The sequence below is a fragment of the Oncorhynchus mykiss genome, chromosome 3, assembly GCF_013265735.2.
Source record: "Oncorhynchus mykiss isolate Arlee chromosome 3, USDA_OmykA_1.1, whole genome shotgun sequence".
In the NCBI taxonomy this organism is placed as follows: Eukaryota; Metazoa; Chordata; class Actinopteri; order Salmoniformes; family Salmonidae; genus Oncorhynchus; species Oncorhynchus mykiss.
In genome coordinates this window covers 11,655,272-11,674,794 of record NC_048567.1, presented here as the reverse complement: position 1 = coordinate 11,674,794, position 19,523 = coordinate 11,655,272, and the positions used below count along the sequence as shown (strand labels likewise).

Below are 19,523 nucleotides of genomic sequence, written 5' to 3'. Positions count from 1 at the left end.
TGGGGCTTAAAGTCAACCTGCACACACAAGTCTGACTTGACCCTGAGGGAGCGCACACATACACCTAACACACACACATACACAAGTCTGACTTGACCTGACCCTGAGGGAGCGCACACATACACCTAACACACACACAAGTCTGACTTGACCTGACCCTGAGGGAGCGCACACATACACAAGTCTGACTTGAAAGGTTATATTAAACTGTGTTTAATATAGGCTCATCTTTACGACCAGAGGATGCCTTAGTGTGGCAGTAGGTGTTCAGCCATCAACATTTTCTCTTCTCTCCTGGAAGTCCTGCTGTGTGTTACCGTCACTAAAGTAAAAAAAAAAAACTGACAGAAAAAGTGGATCATTTTCACTCATTACAGCTAACAGACACTAATTAATTACTTATACTTCAGTGGTCAATTTGAAAAACTCAGTGAGTTGAATGTTTGATCTAATGACTTATGATACTTATGGTTATCAAGTAGTATGATGGAAACCCAGTGTTCTCTAAGCCCTTCTGTCCACTGTAAGCACCAAGTCAACTATAGTGAAGTAAAGTGAAAACCTCCCTACGTTCTCTATAGGTATCCCAAGTCCACCTAAAGCACCGGTTACACACATACTGTCAAGTCTACAATAATCACTCTGTTCATTACACCTCCTGCAGCCCCCATAGGACCAGCATGCTGTGAAAACCTTCGGTTGTTGGTCTCCGAGCGAGTCAGAAAAGTAAAACCCAGTAGTTGGATTACCTCCTCTACCGTTTTGATTCCCTTGTCAATACCATCGATTGGGAATATGTTATGATATGTGATGTTATGAAGGCCAATTGCATAATCATAATGGTCAGCCATTGTCAACTCTAGTTAGTCATGCCAGAACACCCTTGTCTTAACAAATGGAGCAAGTATTGAGCTGAACCGAGGAGGAGGGGGGTAATAGAGAGAAAGTGATTCAACTCAGGAAGGGGGAGAAGGCACTGCATATTAGTGCTTGAGGCATCACTAGATGCCCTGGTTCAAATCCAGGCTGTAGCACAACCGGCCGTGATTGGGAGTCCCATAGGTGGCACACAATTGGCCCAGCAGTGTCTGGGTTTGGCTGGTGTAGGCAGTCATTGTAAATAAGAATTTGTTCTTACCCGACTTGCCTAGTTAGAATTTAAAGCTGATGGGTTGGAAAGTGTGTATGTGTGTATTGTATTACAACACTGTTGAAGCTAGAAACAAGCATTTTCACTGCAACTGCAAATCTGTGTACACATCCAATAAACGTTGATTTGAGAAGAGTGAACTGGCAGAGGAAGTGACAAGGTTATAAAAAGTGTCTGGGTTGTTTGAAATCATAGTTACGATCTGTCAAATGCATGGATTCTTACGAGAGTAAACAGATCAGATATGCAACAGAGTGTAAGAGCATCCAGATAGATGTAGTTTACATATCAACCTCATTGTATTGATACTGTACCTAAACTACTCCTATGCATCCAGGGTCAGGAATAATTGAGTTGGTTTACTATGAGTTGTGCAGTGTTTCCCCATTGTGTATGAGTGATCTATTAATTCAGGTTTCTTAGTGTGGTAGAAATAACGGAATTATTTGTGGGTTTGTCCTTCCCCATTAACACTAAATTAAAACAGAGGAAGCCATATTTACACAGAGGACTTTTATTCCACTTCTGAATGAAGCAAGTTCAACAGAAAATGTCGTCACACCCAGATTCCATCTCACCTTTCACAAGACCAGAAAAGGGTCTTCACATTACAAAAATAAAATATATAGTTGTGATTGGTATTTTTTATGTGGGTAACTTTCTCAGGCAAGGGCGATAGTCCAATCGAATGGGAAATATGTGGTCACATGACGTAGTTCGGTAGCGTTTGGTTGGTTGCTTTACTCCTTGGTGGCCATGTGAGCCATCAGGTCAATGACGCGGTTGCTGTAGCCAAACTCATTGTCATACCTGGGGAGAGAGGAGAGAGTCAGGTTTCTTTACTCACCAAGAATGTGTGTGTGGATATTTGCAGAGGATGAATGCGTACCATGTGACCAGCTTGACGAAGTGGTCGTTCAGAGCAATGCCAGCGCCGGCATCAAAGATGGAGGAGTGGGTGTCGCCGTTGAAGTCTGAAGAGACAACCTGTTGCTCCGTGTAGCCGAGAATTCCCTTCATGGGTCCATCGGCGGCAGCCTTGACAACCTTCTTGATGGCGTCGTAGCTGGCCTGTGGTTCAAGGAAACGAGGTGGGTTGTCTTATTGTTGCTAAATTTACAACGCCAACTAATGTATCGTCTTCCCAACAATGGGCTTTACTGCGATCTTTATTTAACTAGGTGGTCACTGTCTAACAACTGGTCCTAGGACAGTTATCTTTTTGCTTGTATCGGGAGGCATGGTACACCATAGACACTCAGACATGATGTGTATTGGCAGTTTGGTAAGGCGGGGGGGGGGCTACTCACAGGCTTCTCCAGACGGACGGTCAGGTCCACCACTGAGACGTTGGGGGTGGGGACACGGAAGGCCATGCCAGTGATCTTGCTGTGAGGAAGAAGAGGGGGTGACAGCAGCATAAGGTCAAAGTTAAACTTACTCCTCTACAGTTGATATACAGACATAACGACTGGGTCTTAGATAAATGTCTGTTTCATTGCCATACATTTTACTGTTGATTGAACTGTAGTAATGGCTGACTACTAGTGTTATAAATGTGTAACTGGTTAGTTATTATACTAGTGTTTTACTGGTGTCTAGTTAGAGGTTGTGTTACTAGTGAATGTACAGCTGTATTGTCAGTGTTTAATGGTGGTCAGTTAGAGGTTGTGTTACTAGTGAATGTACAGCTGTATTGTAATAGTGTTTAATGGTGGTCAGTTAGAGGTTGTGTTACTAGTGAATGTACAGCTGTATTGTCAGTGTTTAATGGTGGTCAGTTAGAGGTTGTGTTACTAGTGAATGTACAGCTGTATTGTAATAGTGTTTACTGGTGGTCAGTTAGAGGTTGTGAACTTGTGATACACGTATTATAATCGTCTCTTGTTTTACTGGTTGTTATTAGTTATGTGGTACTGACCCGTTCAGCTCGGGGATGACCTTGCCGACAGCCTTGGCTGCTCCGGTGGAGGCAGGGATGATGTTCTGGCTGGCACCACGTCCATCCCTCCACAGCTTTCCAGAAGGACCATCAACAGTCTTCTGGGTGGCGGTGACGGCGTGAACGGTGCTCTGAGATAGAGATGTTAAGGGAAGGGAGATGAGAGAGGTGTGATCCACATTAAGGAGGTACAGAAGTGGTAGTGGGGGACGGCTGGATAAGAAAGACAGATGGTGTGTTGGTGATCTTAAAAACAGTCCATCCCTTGTTCTGTACTGTTAGTGTTTTGGGTCGGTGTGAAACCTGTCGTTATGTCAGATTATGCCCTCTCTAGGTGATTGTTCCCAGGTGTTGCGTTTTAATCCGTACCATCAGACCCTCAATGATGTGGTAGTTATCGTGGATGACCTTGGCCAGGGGAGCCAGGCAGTTGGTTGTGCATGACGCATTGCTGTGGAGAGAGACGTGCTAAATTATAGTCTGAACCGCAACAGAATAGCCAGGCGCTGCAGATAGTATCTGTTAAGTGGAGGGAGTGTGTGTTGAGTCGGAGGGAAGAGGGACTCACCTGACAACCTTGAGGGAGTTCTCGTACTTCTCGTGGTTGACGCCCATGACGAACATGGGTGCATCAGCACTGGGAGCAGAGATGACAACCCTCTTGGCACCGCCCTTCAGATGGGTCTGGAGGAGGAGGAGGGAGAGATGTTAGAGTCCAATATTACATTTTTTTTGTAGCCTGGTTAAATATGATTGCCTAGTTATTGTATGTATTCAACATAATGCACCACATGCAGGTTAAGCCTGATGGGTAAAGTCATGTTATAAAGGAGTCATTTCTGTTCTAAAGATATTCCCAGATCATACAGTTCTGGATGCTGTGTCTACTGATGGGGATACTTACAGAGGCCTTCTCAATGGTGGTGAAAACACCTGTTGACTCAACTACATAGGTGGCACCAGCATCTCCCCACTTGATGTTAGCTGGGTCTCTCCTGAGAACGAGAGAGAAGAGGTTCAGGGTTATGTTATGAGGAAGCAGAGCACCATAGACTAATAGACTATCATTTATATTGTTATAGATTCCACAAGGGGGCGCCATTCCATAAGGCCACAAGGGACTTCAGTTCTCTCCTGGATATTCTACAGATGCTGACCTGATTTGTATGAATTTCTTTAGATGTGGAAAACAAATGTGAATTTGTTATTAAATGAACTCACTCGTGGAACACAGTGATTTTGTGTCCATCGATGACCAGCTTGCCACCCTCAGCCTTGACCTCACCGTGGAAACGTCCGTGGGTGGAGTCATACTTGAACATGTAGACCTGAAGAGGGAGGAGGAAGTGAGTCTCTTGGCCTATTGTTAATAGATCCTAAGTTATGACAGGGCCTTGGTTTGTTCATTGAGGGTGTCAGGGTGACAGGAACATTAAAAGGTCTTAAAGTTATTGAAACCACTTAATAAGTTAGGCTGAAGAACAAATGTATACATATGCAAAATATTTCACTAAGTCTTAAAACCTTACTTTATACATGTCAGGGATCAATGTTTTTCTACTGATTCAGTGGGCTAGAAGTCCCTGGTCCATTGTGGGCTACTCACCATGTAGTCCAGGTCGATGAAAGGGTCGTTGATGGCAACAATCTCAACTCCCTTCTTGGAGTGGAATGCAGCACGGGTCACCAGACGCCCGATACGGCCGAATCTGGGGGACAAGACGATTTATTCCATTAATCATTGATGTGACAAGTCACACCCAGTCCTCAACAATACTATGGCGTTTCATAAACCTCTCGCCATTGAAAAACAAATGAAGTTGTGGTAGTCCCCCATCTGTCTCTCCTGTATTCTAATGTAACAGCTGGTGCCTTCCTCAGTAGGAAGCCACGTTTCAAAGGTCGCAAATAGAAATGTCATGTATACAACTGAACTAACATCTGACTTGTGTAGCACCTGAAGCAAAAGACTGGATATAGCTTTCAGAGAAATCTCAAATGAACATGTGGGAACCTCAAAATACTGTATTTCCAGAGAAAGAGGACAGGGTTCAGGGATGTGTGTATCGTAGCCAGCAGAGTAAACAGGACTGAGGCTTTACTCTGTGGTGTAAAGTCCTGTCTGCCCCCCATGTGGTAATCCTCCACCATCAAGTGAGAGGCCTGTTTGATTAGTAGTTACTTTTTAACTAGACAATGAAGGTCAGACAGACAGGCTCTGATACACACTGTCCTCAGAGGTGGAGGAGAGAGGATAGGAGGGGGAAATGCAGACCTCACAGATGTGAGGCCAAAGATACATTTTCAACTGTAGACTGGACAATAAAACTGTTCTATTCAACTAAGCATAAGGTGATCACTTGTCTACATGTGAAAACATCACAGAGAACAAGTGTGTTGTGTTAGTTAAGGGGTTAAATGAAAATGTATCTTACCCATTGACACCTACTTTCACCATTTTGCCTGAGTTGGTCTAGTCCTCTGTGGGGGGAGAGAAGAGGTAGAAGGAGAGACAGTAGCTATTAAAACACACATTGACCATACATTATGGTTTCTGGGGATTTCCATACTTTATGGCATAGAACTTTGCTACAGAGTTACAGGTTTAAGGTAAGCAGAGGCATAGAGAACATAGCATAGCATAAGAGAATAATAGAGTATGCCATAGGTTCCCTTGAATAGATAACAGTATCTACACAAATGACTGCAACTCATAGTAAGTTCATGCAAAGTACACTAGGCCAATAGACCAAGACACACATTTAAAAGAACAGCTAAATGTTTTAAACTGGAGTAAATGTGTAAGAGTCTATTTAAGCAAATTGCAACATGTTGTAAGCAACAGTTATGAACTTTGAAAGTCTAAACTTTGCGTCAGGGATTCAGAGTTCAATCATGGCAGATTGAAGTCACTTTAACAAGAGGTTCGAATAGGCTTTTCTAAAGCAAAAAAAAAAACTATAAAACATCAAGTAGTTCGAGCTGCATCTCATCAACTATGACATTAAATAATTGGCCACGCATGCAGCAAGTCTTAGAATAAAACAAACAATTGCAAGGTTGTCAAGCCAAAAGCTGACAATCTACCTAATCTTCTTGCTATCTAGGCCCATATTAACCCCAGCCATGAATTTAGTTAGATATCCTAATGTAGCCGTTGGTTGGTCATTTACCGTTTGTGAGATGCCTCAATCCTGTCTTACGACTTTCGGGTGTGAGTGGGGACTGGCAGAGCTGGGCTACCTATTTATTTCCACCCTGTATGGACACGCCCCTTTGTGTGCTACGGGCTCTAAACCCCGCCCCTTTCAGAATGTCAAGGTCATAAGGAAGTTGTGACGAGTTAGCCTGTTAGAAATGTAGTTTATGTAGCCTAACAATAAAGCTGCATTAGCTATAGTATGAAAACATTAGTTGAAATACTTAATTATTCAAATGAGTCTTGCTGTGTTCATCCCCTTGCCTGGTATTTAAACTAAATTAGCATTGATTTCGTGGGTGATAGTGAATGGTGTTGGCCTGAATATTGAGTGAAGTGCTTTCACTTTGATTTCTTTTGCTTTCAGGGAAGTTCATCAGACTCTCTGTATCTTTTTTTCACTCAAGGCTGCCACGTTCACCTTCCCATAACTTTAATTCTGATGCATAGGAACAGACGATGAAACACTACACAGATATAATAAGTCCTTGGATGGCCAAATGATATAATAGAGGGTCTGTTCCTGTGTGACCTTCTCACTAGATAGGGAGAGCCAGACAGCGAGAGCAAACGGGGATCAAATCCCTTTCCTCCACAGTGTGACATTTACAGTCCAAAGACCATGACCCTTCACTTTCAACCTCTCTCCTCTCCTTCTCTCCTCTCCTTCCCTGCCTGGGGTGTGAGGAGGGCTGTGTGGACCTATGGCCATGTCCTGGTCAGGTCAGTCTATAGAGTCTGAACACACCACATTTTGCACATTCTCATGCCTGAAGCCAAGACACAGTTCTCACAGAAATAACTTGTGTGGGTGTGTTTTTGTCTGTCTCCTCAAGTGACTGTGTCTAAGGAGTTGAGTTCTATCTATGTCAGAGTAACCGAATGGCAAGTCTGGTTATAACACAAGACTGGGTCCGTGGATCTGGTTTTGTTCACTTGGTGTCTCAAAAGAACATTTGGAACAAGAAAACACAAGGATTTTAGTTCTCTAAATGAAACTACCCCTCCAGTCTTCTCTTACATACAGAAATACAGTCTGTCTGGCCGTGGTAGGGACAAGTATATATGTACAGAAATCCAGTCTGTCTGGCCATGGTAGGGACAAGTATATATGTACAGAAATCCAGTCTGTCTGGCCGTGGTAGGGACAAGTATATATGTACAGAAATCCAGTCTGTCTGGCCATGGTAGGGACAAGTATATATGTACAGAAATCCAGTCTGTCTGGCCGTGGTAGGGACAAGTATATATGTACAGAAATCCAGTCTGTCTGGCCATGGTAGGGACAAGTATATATGTACAGAAATCCAGTCTGTCTGGCCATGGTAGGGACAAGTATATATGTACAGAAATCCAGTCTGTCTGGCCGTGGTAGGGACAAGTATATATGTACAGAAATCCAGTCTGTCTGGCCGTGGTAGGGACAAGTATATATGTACAGAAATCCAGTCTGTCTGGCCGTGGTAGGGACAAGTATATATGTACAGAAATCCAGTCTGTCTGGCCGTGGTAGGGACAAGTATATATGTACAGAAATCCAGTCTGTCTGGCCGTGGTAGGGACAAGTATATATGTACAGAAATCCAGTCTGTCTGGCCGTGGTAGGGACAAGTATATATGTACAGAAATCCAGTCTGTCTGGCCGTGGTAGGGACAAGTATATATGTACAGAAATCCAGTCTGTCTGGCCATGGTAGGGACAAGTATATATGTACAGAAATCCAGTCTGTCTGGCCATGGTAGGGACAAGTATATATGTACAGAAATCCAGTCTGTCTGGCCGTGGTAGGGACAAGTATATATGTACAGAAATCCAGTCTGTCTGGCCATGGTAGGGACAAGTATATATGTACAGAAATCCAGTCTGTCTGGCCATGGTAGGGACAAGTATATATGTACAGAAATCCAGTCTGTCTGGCCATGGTAGGGACAAGTATATATGTACAGAAATCCAGTCTGTCTGGCCGTGGTAGGGACAAGTATATATGTACAGAAATCCAGTCTGTCTGGCCGTGGTAGGGACAAGTATATATGTACAGAAATCCAGTCTGTCTGGCCGTGGTAGGGACAAGTATATATGTACAGAAATCCAGTCTGTCTGGCCGTGGTAGGGACAAGTATATATGTACAGAAATCCAGTCTGTCTGGCCATGGTAGGGACAAGTATATATGTACAGAAATCCAGTCTGTCTGGCCATGGTAGGGACAAGTATATATGTACAGAAATCCAGTCTGTCTGAACGTGGTAGGGACAAGTATATATGTACAGAAATCCAGTCTGTCTGGCCGTGGTAGGGACAAGTATATATGTACAGAAATCCAGTCTGTCTGGCCGTGGTAGGGACAAGTATATATGTACAGAAATCCAGTCTGTCTGGCCATGGTAGGGACAAGTATATATGTACAGAAATCCAGTCTGTCTGGCCATGGTAGGGACAAGTATATATGTACAGAAATCCAGTCTGTCTGGCCGTGGTAGGGACAAGTATATATGTACAGAAATCCAGTCTGTCAGGCCGTGGTAGGGACAAGTATATATGTACAGAAATCCAGTCTGTCTGGCCGTGGTAGGGACAAGTATATATGTACAGAAATCCAGTCTGTCTGGCCATGGTAGGGACAAGTATATATGTACAGAAATCCAGTCTGTCTGGCCGTGGTAGGGACAAGTATATATGTACAGAAATCCAGTCTGTCTGAACGTGGTAGGGACAAGTATATATGTACAGAAATCCAGTCTGTCTGGCCGTGGTAGGGACAAGTATATATGTACAGAAATCCAGTCTGTCTGGCCATGGTAGGGACAAGTATATATGTACAGAAATCCAGTCTGTCAGGCCATGGTAGGGACAAGTATATATGTACAGAAATCCAGTCTGTCTGGCCATGGTAGGGACAAGTATATATGTACAGAAATCCAGTCTGTCTGGCCGTGGTAGGGACAAGTATATATGTAGCCCTGTGTCATGTGGCAACTTTCCCTAATTTGAAAGCCTTATCTTTTGATTTAACATGAAACAGCCCATCTTGTATATTCCAGTGTACCACCCTCCTAAACCTAATAGTTGGTTCATTGCAGAATTCCCTGACCTCTCTCTTTGGTTATATGACAGGGTTATTCTTGGAGATCTAAACATTCATGTGTTTAGCCCAAATAATGCACTAGCTAGGGAGTTTTGAACCTGTTAGGAACTTTTAACGTTGTGCTACATGCCACAGGGCCGACACACATTCAAGGCCATACTGTTGATCTGGTGCTGTCCTATGGTCCGAATATTGATTACTTGGAAACTATTGATGTGTGTGTCTCTGACAATCTCAGTGTTCTTTTTAAAACGCTTTCTCCTACTCCTCCTAAAAATGTGTTTGTCGCCACTCACGCTCACATCATTATCTCCACAACTCCTAGTAAGTTCCTCAACCAATGCCTTCTGATCCTATACTACTCCTGTTATTTGTCGTTACAACGATGATTTTCTGGAAAGCTTCAATGATATATGTGGGGCTACTTTAGACTCAGTGGCACCAGTTAAACCAGAAATAAAGTGCCGGCCAGCGTCTCACCACGATTAAACGACCACACATCTACTTTCAAAAGTGAACTTGGAAAGGCTGAACATAAATGGAAGGCCTGTAAACTTCAAGTATTCTATGAGATAATGAAGGAGCTGATGAGAAATGATAATGTTGCTGGTTAAAGATGCGAGAGCGAACTACTTCTCTACCCTGATATCTGAGAACTCCCCCAACTTTAGAAAATATTAGATCCCAGATTGACAGTAGCTGATTCCATACCAGCATTGCTGGCCAGGAGCCACTTGAGGCAACTACTCTGAGACTGTCTACTGCTTCCTTTTTCTCCTTTGAGCAAATATCCTTTGAGTGCCTCCTTGATACTGTAGGTCACCTGAAGACCTAATCCTGCCCCTTGGACACGATCCCTGCTAGATCACGCCTACTGTTGGGTTGGCCCTTACATTCTGCCTATTGTAAGTAGCTCCCAGTCTTCTGGCTCCTTTTCAGCCTATTTTAAAACTGATCTGGTCCAACCTCTCCTTAAAGAGCCCAATATAGACCCCTCCTCACTGAGTAATTACAGACTTATCTCTAAACTTTTTCTCCAAGATTTTTTGAAAAAGTCAAGCTTTTCAAGCTTATTTGAGTATGAACAACTTATCTGAAAAATTCCAGTCTGGCTTCCGTTCACTTCACAGCACGGAAACTATTAAAAGTCAGTAATGACTTTCTGTTGGCTGCCGATCCTGGCAAATGCTCTACCCTAGTTCTTTTGGATCTCAGTGCCGTGTTTGATACTGTTGATCATAATATTCTTGTCACGCAGCTGTAGAGGTGGATGGGAATCCCCGGCGTTGCCCTCGATTGGTTCAGGTAATATTTATGTAAAAAATATTTCTCAGTGAACATATGTGGTTCAGTATCATCCCCAGCACCTATTCACGATGGTGTCCCTCGGGTCAATTCTGGGGTCAAATCCTTTTTTCCCCTCAAACACATTCAGTGACGTTTGTCCATGTATGATTACCTTATTTTTTAAAGCAATGAGCATGTGCTATGACAATTATAAAATGAAAGGACACATCTATGGTTAATACAAAATGCTGGATACCATTACTGCCTATGCGGTCGCTGGTTACAAAGGTCAATGGTTTGAATCCTCAAACCGACTACTGTAGGTGAAAAATCAGTAGATGTGGCCTTGAGCAAGGCACTTAACCCTAATAATGGCTGATCCCTGGCCGTGAACACACTCTCTGAGGGTTGTCCACAGAAATCCCTCCAAAAATCTAATTCACACGGGTATGAAACACACTTGTACATGTGTGAAATAGTACACAATAAAGACTTGTTGGAACCAGGGAGGGGCGTCAGGGATCTTCTCTTTCTGCTCTCTATAGGAATATAAAACAACCAATTAGTAGAGTCTAAACCCTTAGAGCTTTGGCCCATATGCCTCTACAAGCAAAACACACAACAACTTGTACCTAAATATCACAGTGAAGGAAATAACACAGAACTAGCGCAACATGTTCTCCAACACAGCGCGACATGTTCTCCAACACAGCGCGACATGTTCTCCAACACAGCTCGACATGTTCTCCAACACAGCGCAACATGTTCTCCAACACAGCGCGACATGTTCTCCAACACAGCGCGACATGTTCTCCAACACAGCGCAACATGTTCTCCAACACAGCGCGACATGCCATGACCCATGACACATGAACATCATGTTCAACAGCAAAATAGCAGTCATGCCACCCAGCACTAATATTTTTGTCACAGGTGTTGTGATTTAGGGTGGTGACGAGCCAATGACCTGGGCATAGTTGAACTACCACGACCCCATGTGAACACGCACTGCTCTTGGCCTCCGCTGCACAGCTTAAGGTTAGAGAGGTGAAGTAAAGGTCGTTCTATAAATAGAATCAGACTGGGTCTACTCCTTGGTGGATGGTATACACTGGTGATACTGTGTACTGTACTTGACCCTGCTTAATATCACACCACATGATCACACAGTCATCATAGGTCATACTGTAGTCCATGGTAGGCTCATATAATGGCCAACTTCTCCCTTAATTGAGGGTTTTCATGTAGGCCTACAGATTTCTGTAAGAACATTTTTCATTTGTGTCTGATAACTAAACATCTCAAGTGCTTTTGAGAAAATCAGAAGAAGCCAAAAGTAGTTTAGAATACTAAAGAGGAGCATTGGCCTGGCCCTAAATCTAGACCAGAAGACCCTAGACCAGATGGTGCGAGGCTGAGAGTAGAGGAAGACTACTGCTGTAGGCTCTGTCAAATATACAGTGCTCTCCGTAATTATTGGGACAGTGAAGCATTTTTTCTTCTTTTGGATATATACTCTAAAAGTTTGGATTTTGAAATCAAACAATGACCAAGAGGTTAAAGTGCAGACAGTCAGATTTAATTTGAGTGTATTTCATCCCTATCAGGTGAACCGTTTAGAAATTACAGCACTTTTTGTACATAGTCCCCCCATTTTTAGGGGAGCAAAGGTATTGGGACAAATTCACTTATGTGTATTAAAGTAGTAACAAGATAATTGTGCATCTAACTTTCTCACTCATCTTTATTCACAATTCATTCAGGACTATCTGTAATCATGGTAGCATCCACATTAATGTAGAAGTGTTTAGAAACATATTATATTCTTATTTTTAATAAAAGTGACTCCAAAATGACACAACATTAATTACCATTAATTTCTATTGGGCACAAAATAATCTGAAACTCAACCAAAACAAACTGAAAATGCATCCAACAAGTCAGTAGAGTCACCAAGCTTGATGTAATCATTGGTGCTATGAATATGAGACCAAATATTTAACTTTTACTGCTTGAATAGAGCAACCCTACAACCCTGGTGTTGCCAGCACTGTTCATGCTCCGACTAACTTGAGTTATCTGAAAATGTCTTCAGATTTGACCTCTGGTAAAACATGCATCAGAAAGGTGTACACCTGGGTTCATATTCTGCTGAATTATCATCAGTCTCATAATGTCCATTAACAGAGTCCAGCACTAAGTCTGAAGTCTGGAATGCACTTCGGTTTGGACCTTGGAACATGACAGACTAATTCAGACTGACCTCTTGTGGTTTACTTTAGGGACTGCATCCAGTCTTTTAACCTGAGTTAACCTCTTCTGTGAGGAACACACTACTGACTCTCTAGAGCCCCCAATCTCAACTCTGGACCTCGAAGTCACTTCCACTGCATGTTTTCATTGTTCCCCTCTAATCAGGGACCTGTTTAGAGCTGGGACACCAGGTGTGTGCAATTAATTACCAGGTAGAACAGAAAACCAGCAGGCTCCAGACCTCGTAGGGTCAGAGTTGAGTACCCCTGCTCTAGAGACTCAGTATTCACCATGGTGAAATGCCCTCTTTCTCCAAACCAGAACTGACCCTTGTGAAATGCCCTCTTTCCCCAACCCAGAACTGTATTTAAAGAGAGAAGACTGTTCTGTTTGGGTAGTACTTGTCATATATGCAAGAGTATATGCACCTTCTATAAGTGAGATACTAACGACATAGTAAATTCAGTTTGGAAGCATCAGTGGTAGCTTGATTAGCGTAGCTCCATGTCCTAATTGGTCCTCCCACACAACCCCACCATTTAATGCAGGCATTTCATTTAGCTCCGAGGAAGACATGTACCTTCTCTCTCTCCCTCAGCTGCCTGTGGCAGATTTAATAAAAACGACCATGGAAACAGAGGTATAAATATCTGCTGTGAGAAATTGAACCTTCAAATTGAATGGAAATGCATGAATATGTAGATGACGCATGCCAATGTGAAATGAACACATGGAGGAGTGGAGGATTTGAGGATGAATCTGCCACTGGAAGATGTCAGGACTTTAATAGAACAACACTCAATACAACGTGGTTCAGTGTACATGTATTCATGCCAAATGTCTAATCAATAGCAGAGAGAAGAAACATTGGACTTTAATTATATTATTATATTTTTTCAAATATTTATTTCCATTAAACATGCCATAACACAATTATTCCTGCAGGATTAACAAGGACAATATTAGTCAAGAAAGACAACACTTTTAAATATCTAGTTTTAAATAAAGTGCAGATTTACTGTCAAAACAACACTCAGAGACTTAAAATAGAATAACAGCTTGATGTAAACATAACTTTGATACTTTCAAGATTCAAATGAATAGATGTACAATATAAGTACAGCTAACCCCTTCCAACAGCCAGGAGACATACAGAGTAACTTTCTTTAAGCTCGATGGAACCACATTAGCAATACAGCAAGTACACTACAGCAAGTACACTACAGCAAGTACACTACAGCTACGCTACATGTAGACCTCCTTTGTACTCACATTAACATCCTTGTATTCACCACGTGTGTAAATGACTGTGTGCTGTGTAGCAGCCTACTGTGTGTTCGTCCTCATATCCCCTGAGGGGCGTCAGTCCCTTCCCCTCTCTCCACTAGCAGCCCAGTCCACTCATTGACCCGATCCTGTCCAGTTTGAGTCCGAAGCATCCTCGGTTCCACCCCCTCCTCGACCGGTCCATCACAGCTCTTTTCTGATTGGCCAGGGTCCCCTTCAGGAGGCGGAGCCAGGTGCTGTCACCCTGTGCTGGTATGTCTGCCCATTTGGGGTACTCAGCGACTTTGACCCCGGAAGTGAAAGCCGAGGAGGGCTCCTCTGGTTGGCTGCTCACCAGGTTCTCCAGGTCATCCAGGGTCAGGTCGTTGTAGCGATCCAGAAACTGCTCAACAAACTAGGCAGGAACAACAAATATGCTGTTATTATTATGCAATAAACATGTTATTATTACTACGCAGAAAAGTCACGAGAGCTCAGCAAAAAAGTTATTGATGATCCATCTCTGCCCTCAATCCAAATATACCCACTACTCCCCTCTTCCCCATCTCCCCTCTGTCCCACTCTCCCCAGCTCCCCCTACTCTCCCCCCCGTAACTTAACACTCCCCCTCTTTCTCCATCCCCATCCCCTCTTTTCCTATTCTCCTCCCATTACCCCTCTCCCTTCACCCTCCTTACCTGGATGGCATCAGGTGAGGGGTGCAGGGTGCGCCCCTCTGTGTGCCCCAGGGGTGCTATCAGGAGCAGAGCAGCACAGAGCAGAGCTGGGTACAGCATGGCAGCAGTGAGTAGAGGCAGGGCAGGAACAGTAATGCAGGAGACTGGCTGGACACGACTACACTGACACTGCAATGACAACAGGATTCTGTAAAAACAGAGAGGAATTCATATTAATATGCCAATATAGATAATACAGTGACTATTGATACAACTATAATACATCTCTAAAACCATACAGAGAAATGTTTATGACTACACATCACACAGAGCAATGACCACCACCACGACTCTACTGACCATAAAGGTAAATCCATGATCATGCTTTATGATGGCTTTTAATAATCTGATGTTAATAATCAAATAAATGAGAAAAACTTCATTTTGGCCAAGGGAGAAATTGCCTTGTACACACAATATACTGCTGTATGAAAAGCTGAGACGAGGTAGAAATTGTGACATTATGTCTGTGAGATGAGTAGTGATTTTCATTTAATAACTTGTAAAAAATCAGATCTACAAATGAGCCCCTGATTCCTCTATAACAAATCAGTACATTATACTTCCTGGTTCTTCAAGATCAAATAGACATGGATGCATTTAAGTATTTACTCAAAAATAATTATTATTACATGACAACGTACTAAATAAAATAAAAACATTCATTGTATATGATGAAATATGCAGCAATACCTACTTTTTGGTACAAATTCCATCTTCCTATGTACCTAATCAACCTGAAAGTACAGGTGCATAACCTCTCATCCTTTCGCTAAACGAACAAATAAAGAATGCATGAAATAACTCACACTTTGTCTTCTTCTCTTGTCTCCGATGCTGTGGGTCACTGTGTGCTCTCACAGGCTGGTTGCATCTCTTTCTCTCAGTCTTTCCCTCTCTATCAGCTACCTCTCACTGTTTGGCACCTGCTGAAAGCATCACTATCTCACGCTTTGCCCCTCCTTTTCTCCTCTTCCCTCTCTCTCACTGATGTTATTGAAGGGATGAGTTATCCTCTTGTGTTCGCTTGGCAGAGGTTTAATGTTAGTGTATCAGCTGGGATGATGCCGTCGGTTTATACCGGCAAATATCCTCCCTCCGGCCCCCTCCATCTCCCCTCCCCTACTTCATCACTGGGATGATGTCATGGCAGTAGGAGTGTTTGTCATCACCAAGGTGACTAGAGGTTGCCGGTGGCCACACATCTCCCCTGCTCGGAACACAATGATGTCACGGGAGGACACCCGCCAGGGTCAAAGGGCAAACAGAACATGACAAGAGCGCCCAACGGGTACAGTGGCTGGGGAGGACCAATTTTTGTAGCTGGACCTACAGTGGAGGTCGTCCTCCATCGGTCTGGTAACCCCACCACCCCATCAGTAGGTGTGTATATCCCTGCACTGTATTTGTGTCATAGCATCTCTGCTGTGTCATTGCAAAGCCTCACTTTCCATCCTGTGTGTTTATAGCCTCGCTCTACCCTGTGTGTTTATAGCCTCGCTCTACCCTGTGTGTTTATAGCCTCGCTCTACCCTGTGTGTTTATAGCCTCGCTCTACCCTGTGTGTGTGGTGCCTTCTCTCCCTCATACAGTGAGCTACAATCTGTCAGTACCATCTGCTCTCAGCCCCCTGCAGCCTCTCTGCCATAACACCAGCAGGCATTGCAGATTAATCTCAGCACCCAGGACCAAATATCTCATACATGCTGGTGTTGTCTGTCATAAGAGACTACCAGCAGATATTATTTGGCTATACCCTACAGCTGTGTTGTAGTACATATTGAGTGCCTCAGTCCTGTCTCGGTGTAGGGTTTATTTGTACTCGGTCTTCCCGTAATTTCTTCCCGAGACCAGAGTAAAAAACTCATAACTTGAAACATGAATGTCTTAACAGTCTTTATACCTAATTATAGACAATATGTTTGCGCAGTGGCAAACCTATAGGCCTCCAGTGATTCTGAAAGGTTTGTGATTCTGAAAGGACATCAACCATAATACCAGCGTAATGTAGGAGAGTGCACTTTTTGTAAAACACAAAAGGGCCGGTGTAGTGTAAGGTATACGCAGGTATAAACCGTATATCCAGTTTGTTTTCAGTGGGCATGGCATAGCATATACTCACTTATTAATCCCTATTGATGCGTATCAAAGTAGTGTAGTGGTCGTATACGATTTATCAATGACCCAGATAAATCATGCACAAAGTATCCTACACAATCGCGAAGAACGTGGGGCGGCAGGTAGCCTACTGTTGGGCCAGTAACCGAAATGTTGCTGGATGAGTCCCCGAGCTGACAAGGTAAAAGTTCTGCCCCTGAACAAGGCAGTTAACCCACTGTTCCCCGGTAGGCCGTCATCATGAATAAGAATTAGGTCTTAACTGACTAAAATAAAAATATATTCACATGCACACACAGCCTAGTTTCAGAAGAATAACATCTGCAGGCAGCTCTCAACTGTTTTTTACGTGGAGCAGCTCACAGAAGAATGACATCAGTAACCGGTAGGAAAGACGTTTCAATTTTGTCAACTCAAACCATCTCTGGCCTCCAGATTAGCTGCAGGGAACTAGAGTGGAGACCATAAAAACACAGACACTAACAGGACAGAAATATCCTATCTATTAATATCAAATAAATCAGGTAAATATGTTACTTTTATATCACACTTTACACAGCTAGAGATGCAGGTGTCATTTTGTTAGCTAGCAAGAACTTGAACAACTGTTATACAGTTAGCATATCTCTTGCGTTCGCAAATTCACTCTGGCTATCTACTCTGATTTCAGAGTACTCTCGTCTGAGTGTGCCAGAGCGCAGAACAACTGATGAATTTACACATGGCTGAATATGACCGGTGCCAGTAAACAAAGGCAAAACAAGTAATAGTTAGTCACGAACGCTCTAGATAACAGGTAAACAACCCAATCAGTTTTGCTAGGGCGAGTAAAATAGTCAGAGTGAGGTGTTCTCTCATTTGTGTCTGGAAGTAGTTAACTAGCAAGCTAGCCAACTTTAGCCAGTTAGTTGGGTGCTTAGTTGGGACAAGCATGCATTGGTAGGCAAGCTGCAGAAGGATGAGGCTACAATTCCCTGTCATGTATCAGTGCAATTTTGACAAACAAGCTGAAAAGGTGTGTTTATTTAATGTTCCTTTGTTAGATTTTAGCTCATCTTGCTATGGCTAGCATTAGTTGATGATATTGTTGTTGTTATGTGTGTAACTAAGGGAGAGAGAGCTTACCTTTTTCATCGTTGTTTGATCAATAGGACTGTAAAGTTCCCAAATGTAAGAGGACTCCTGTGGTGTTTATATATTTGCAGAAATCCATTCCAAGGGTATTTTGTGGGTTTTGGTGAATGTATTCTAATGATCCAAAGTCGCTGTTGCAACTGCCTGAAAACACAGTATAGTTCAAAGTGAATGATGGCTCGTTTGTATACTGTAGCTCTGATTGACTATTAGTGCACTGGTCTGTGTTGCCTCCGGATCGGGACAAGTTATTTGGTTTTATTTACTGCAGTGACTATTAATTGCCCAAACGTACAGGCCGCTTTCACACTATATTGCTATAGAATTCATTAAAATGTGAAAATGACCATATCGAAGTGGTCACATTCTTCCTGGGGCAGTATATGAACAGATTTTAAGAAGATTTCATTCATGTTGCTAAAATGCTGTCAGTTCCGCTTTAAATGCAAGTGTTTCACACACATTATTTTCAAAGAGATGGCTAACAAGCAAGCGCTTCAATAACAAAGTTCCACTCACCAGATGGACATTTGAATGTTATTCTTGAAAAGGGAGACGCTAATAAATGAGCAACATCCTCTTTGATAACACCTGCTGAATCAGCTGCAAACTAGCTGACAACAAAAGCTAGAGTGGGACAACTACTGCTCGCTATCGCGCAGTGACCTGTTGGCCTTCAAGGAGGCAGACGTTTCTATACGTTTTTGTAATAACAGTCCCACTCATTAAGTCAAAATGTGATTGGTTGATTCCACTGTTTTCCAAAATGTTGCCCTAATACAGTTGAATGGCAGATGCCTTTACCTAGCTTCTGATGGCCTAGTCAATGGCAGATCTCCCCAGAGACCAGCAAAGAAAAAAATATCCATTCAGGATTTTGTGTTAACCCTTTCCAACAAAAACTGAAGAGATTGAATCAGATCATTAAAAATAGAATTAAGACAAAGTCGAGACTGAGCCCGGGGGCTCTGTCTCAAACAACACTGGCCTACAGACAGTAAGGTCTGGCTGTGGATGGATTTGCAAATTCAGCAACATTCTCCAGTAATACCTCTTACAGTATAATGAATACAAATCATGAAACAGTTTGACAAGCCCTTGTCTCCTAAAAACATCTTCCATATCACTTAGTACAGGTGTTTGTCTTGGTCACACCAGTTGAGGCCACTCTCAGTTATCTCTGCATTAATATCTAAGTGTTCCAGGGTTGACCTAGTTTTCCCTAGGGGTTCCATTTCAGGAAATTGGGAACCTCTAGGGGAAAAACTGGACAGGAATCCATTGAGCTACTAATAAGTGACGTTGGATTAGACACGCCCCACAGAAACCAGCCACCATCACTCACCAGTCCCT

At 43.0% G+C, this 19,523-nt stretch overlaps 2 protein-coding genes across 2 annotated transcripts; both read right to left on the bottom strand.

The window, feature by feature from the left end:
- Positions 1-1,648: 1,648 nt before the first annotated feature.
- Positions 1,649-6,298, bottom strand: gapdh (glyceraldehyde-3-phosphate dehydrogenase). The gene is given in 11 exon segments (NM_001124209.1): positions 1,649-1,960; positions 2,040-2,221; positions 2,461-2,539; positions 3,072-3,223; positions 3,462-3,543; positions 3,661-3,776; positions 3,997-4,087; positions 4,314-4,420; positions 4,699-4,801; positions 5,528-5,573; positions 6,266-6,298. Coding segments are annotated over 10 exon segments (1,005 nt in total). The 5' UTR covers positions 5,551-5,573; positions 6,266-6,298; the 3' UTR covers positions 1,649-1,890.
- A 7,383-nt stretch (positions 6,299-13,681) lies between these two features.
- wu:fj39g12 (C-type natriuretic peptide variant 1) lies at positions 13,682-15,982 on the bottom strand. The gene is made up of 3 exons (XM_036969034.1): positions 15,728-15,982; positions 14,880-15,066; positions 13,682-14,596 (listed from the first exon to the last, which is right to left on the bottom strand). The coding sequence occupies exons 2-3, from the start codon at positions 14,976-14,978 to the stop codon at positions 14,300-14,302; spliced, it is 396 nt and encodes a 131-aa protein (XP_036824929.1). The 5' UTR covers positions 14,979-15,066; positions 15,728-15,982; the 3' UTR covers positions 13,682-14,299.
- Positions 15,983-19,523: the final 3,541 nt, after the last annotated feature.

Bases quoted from the DNA above. Each gene is read 5' to 3' on its own strand.
- wu:fj39g12 (XM_036969034.1), bottom strand. From the start codon at position 14,978: ATGCTGTACCCAGCTCTGCTCTGTGCTGCTCTGCTCCTGATAGCACCC. The intron at 14,597-14,879 runs GTAAGGAGGGTG...GTTCCTGCCTAG, and splicing joins CCTCACCTGATGCCATCCAG to TTTGTTGAGCAGTTTCTGGA.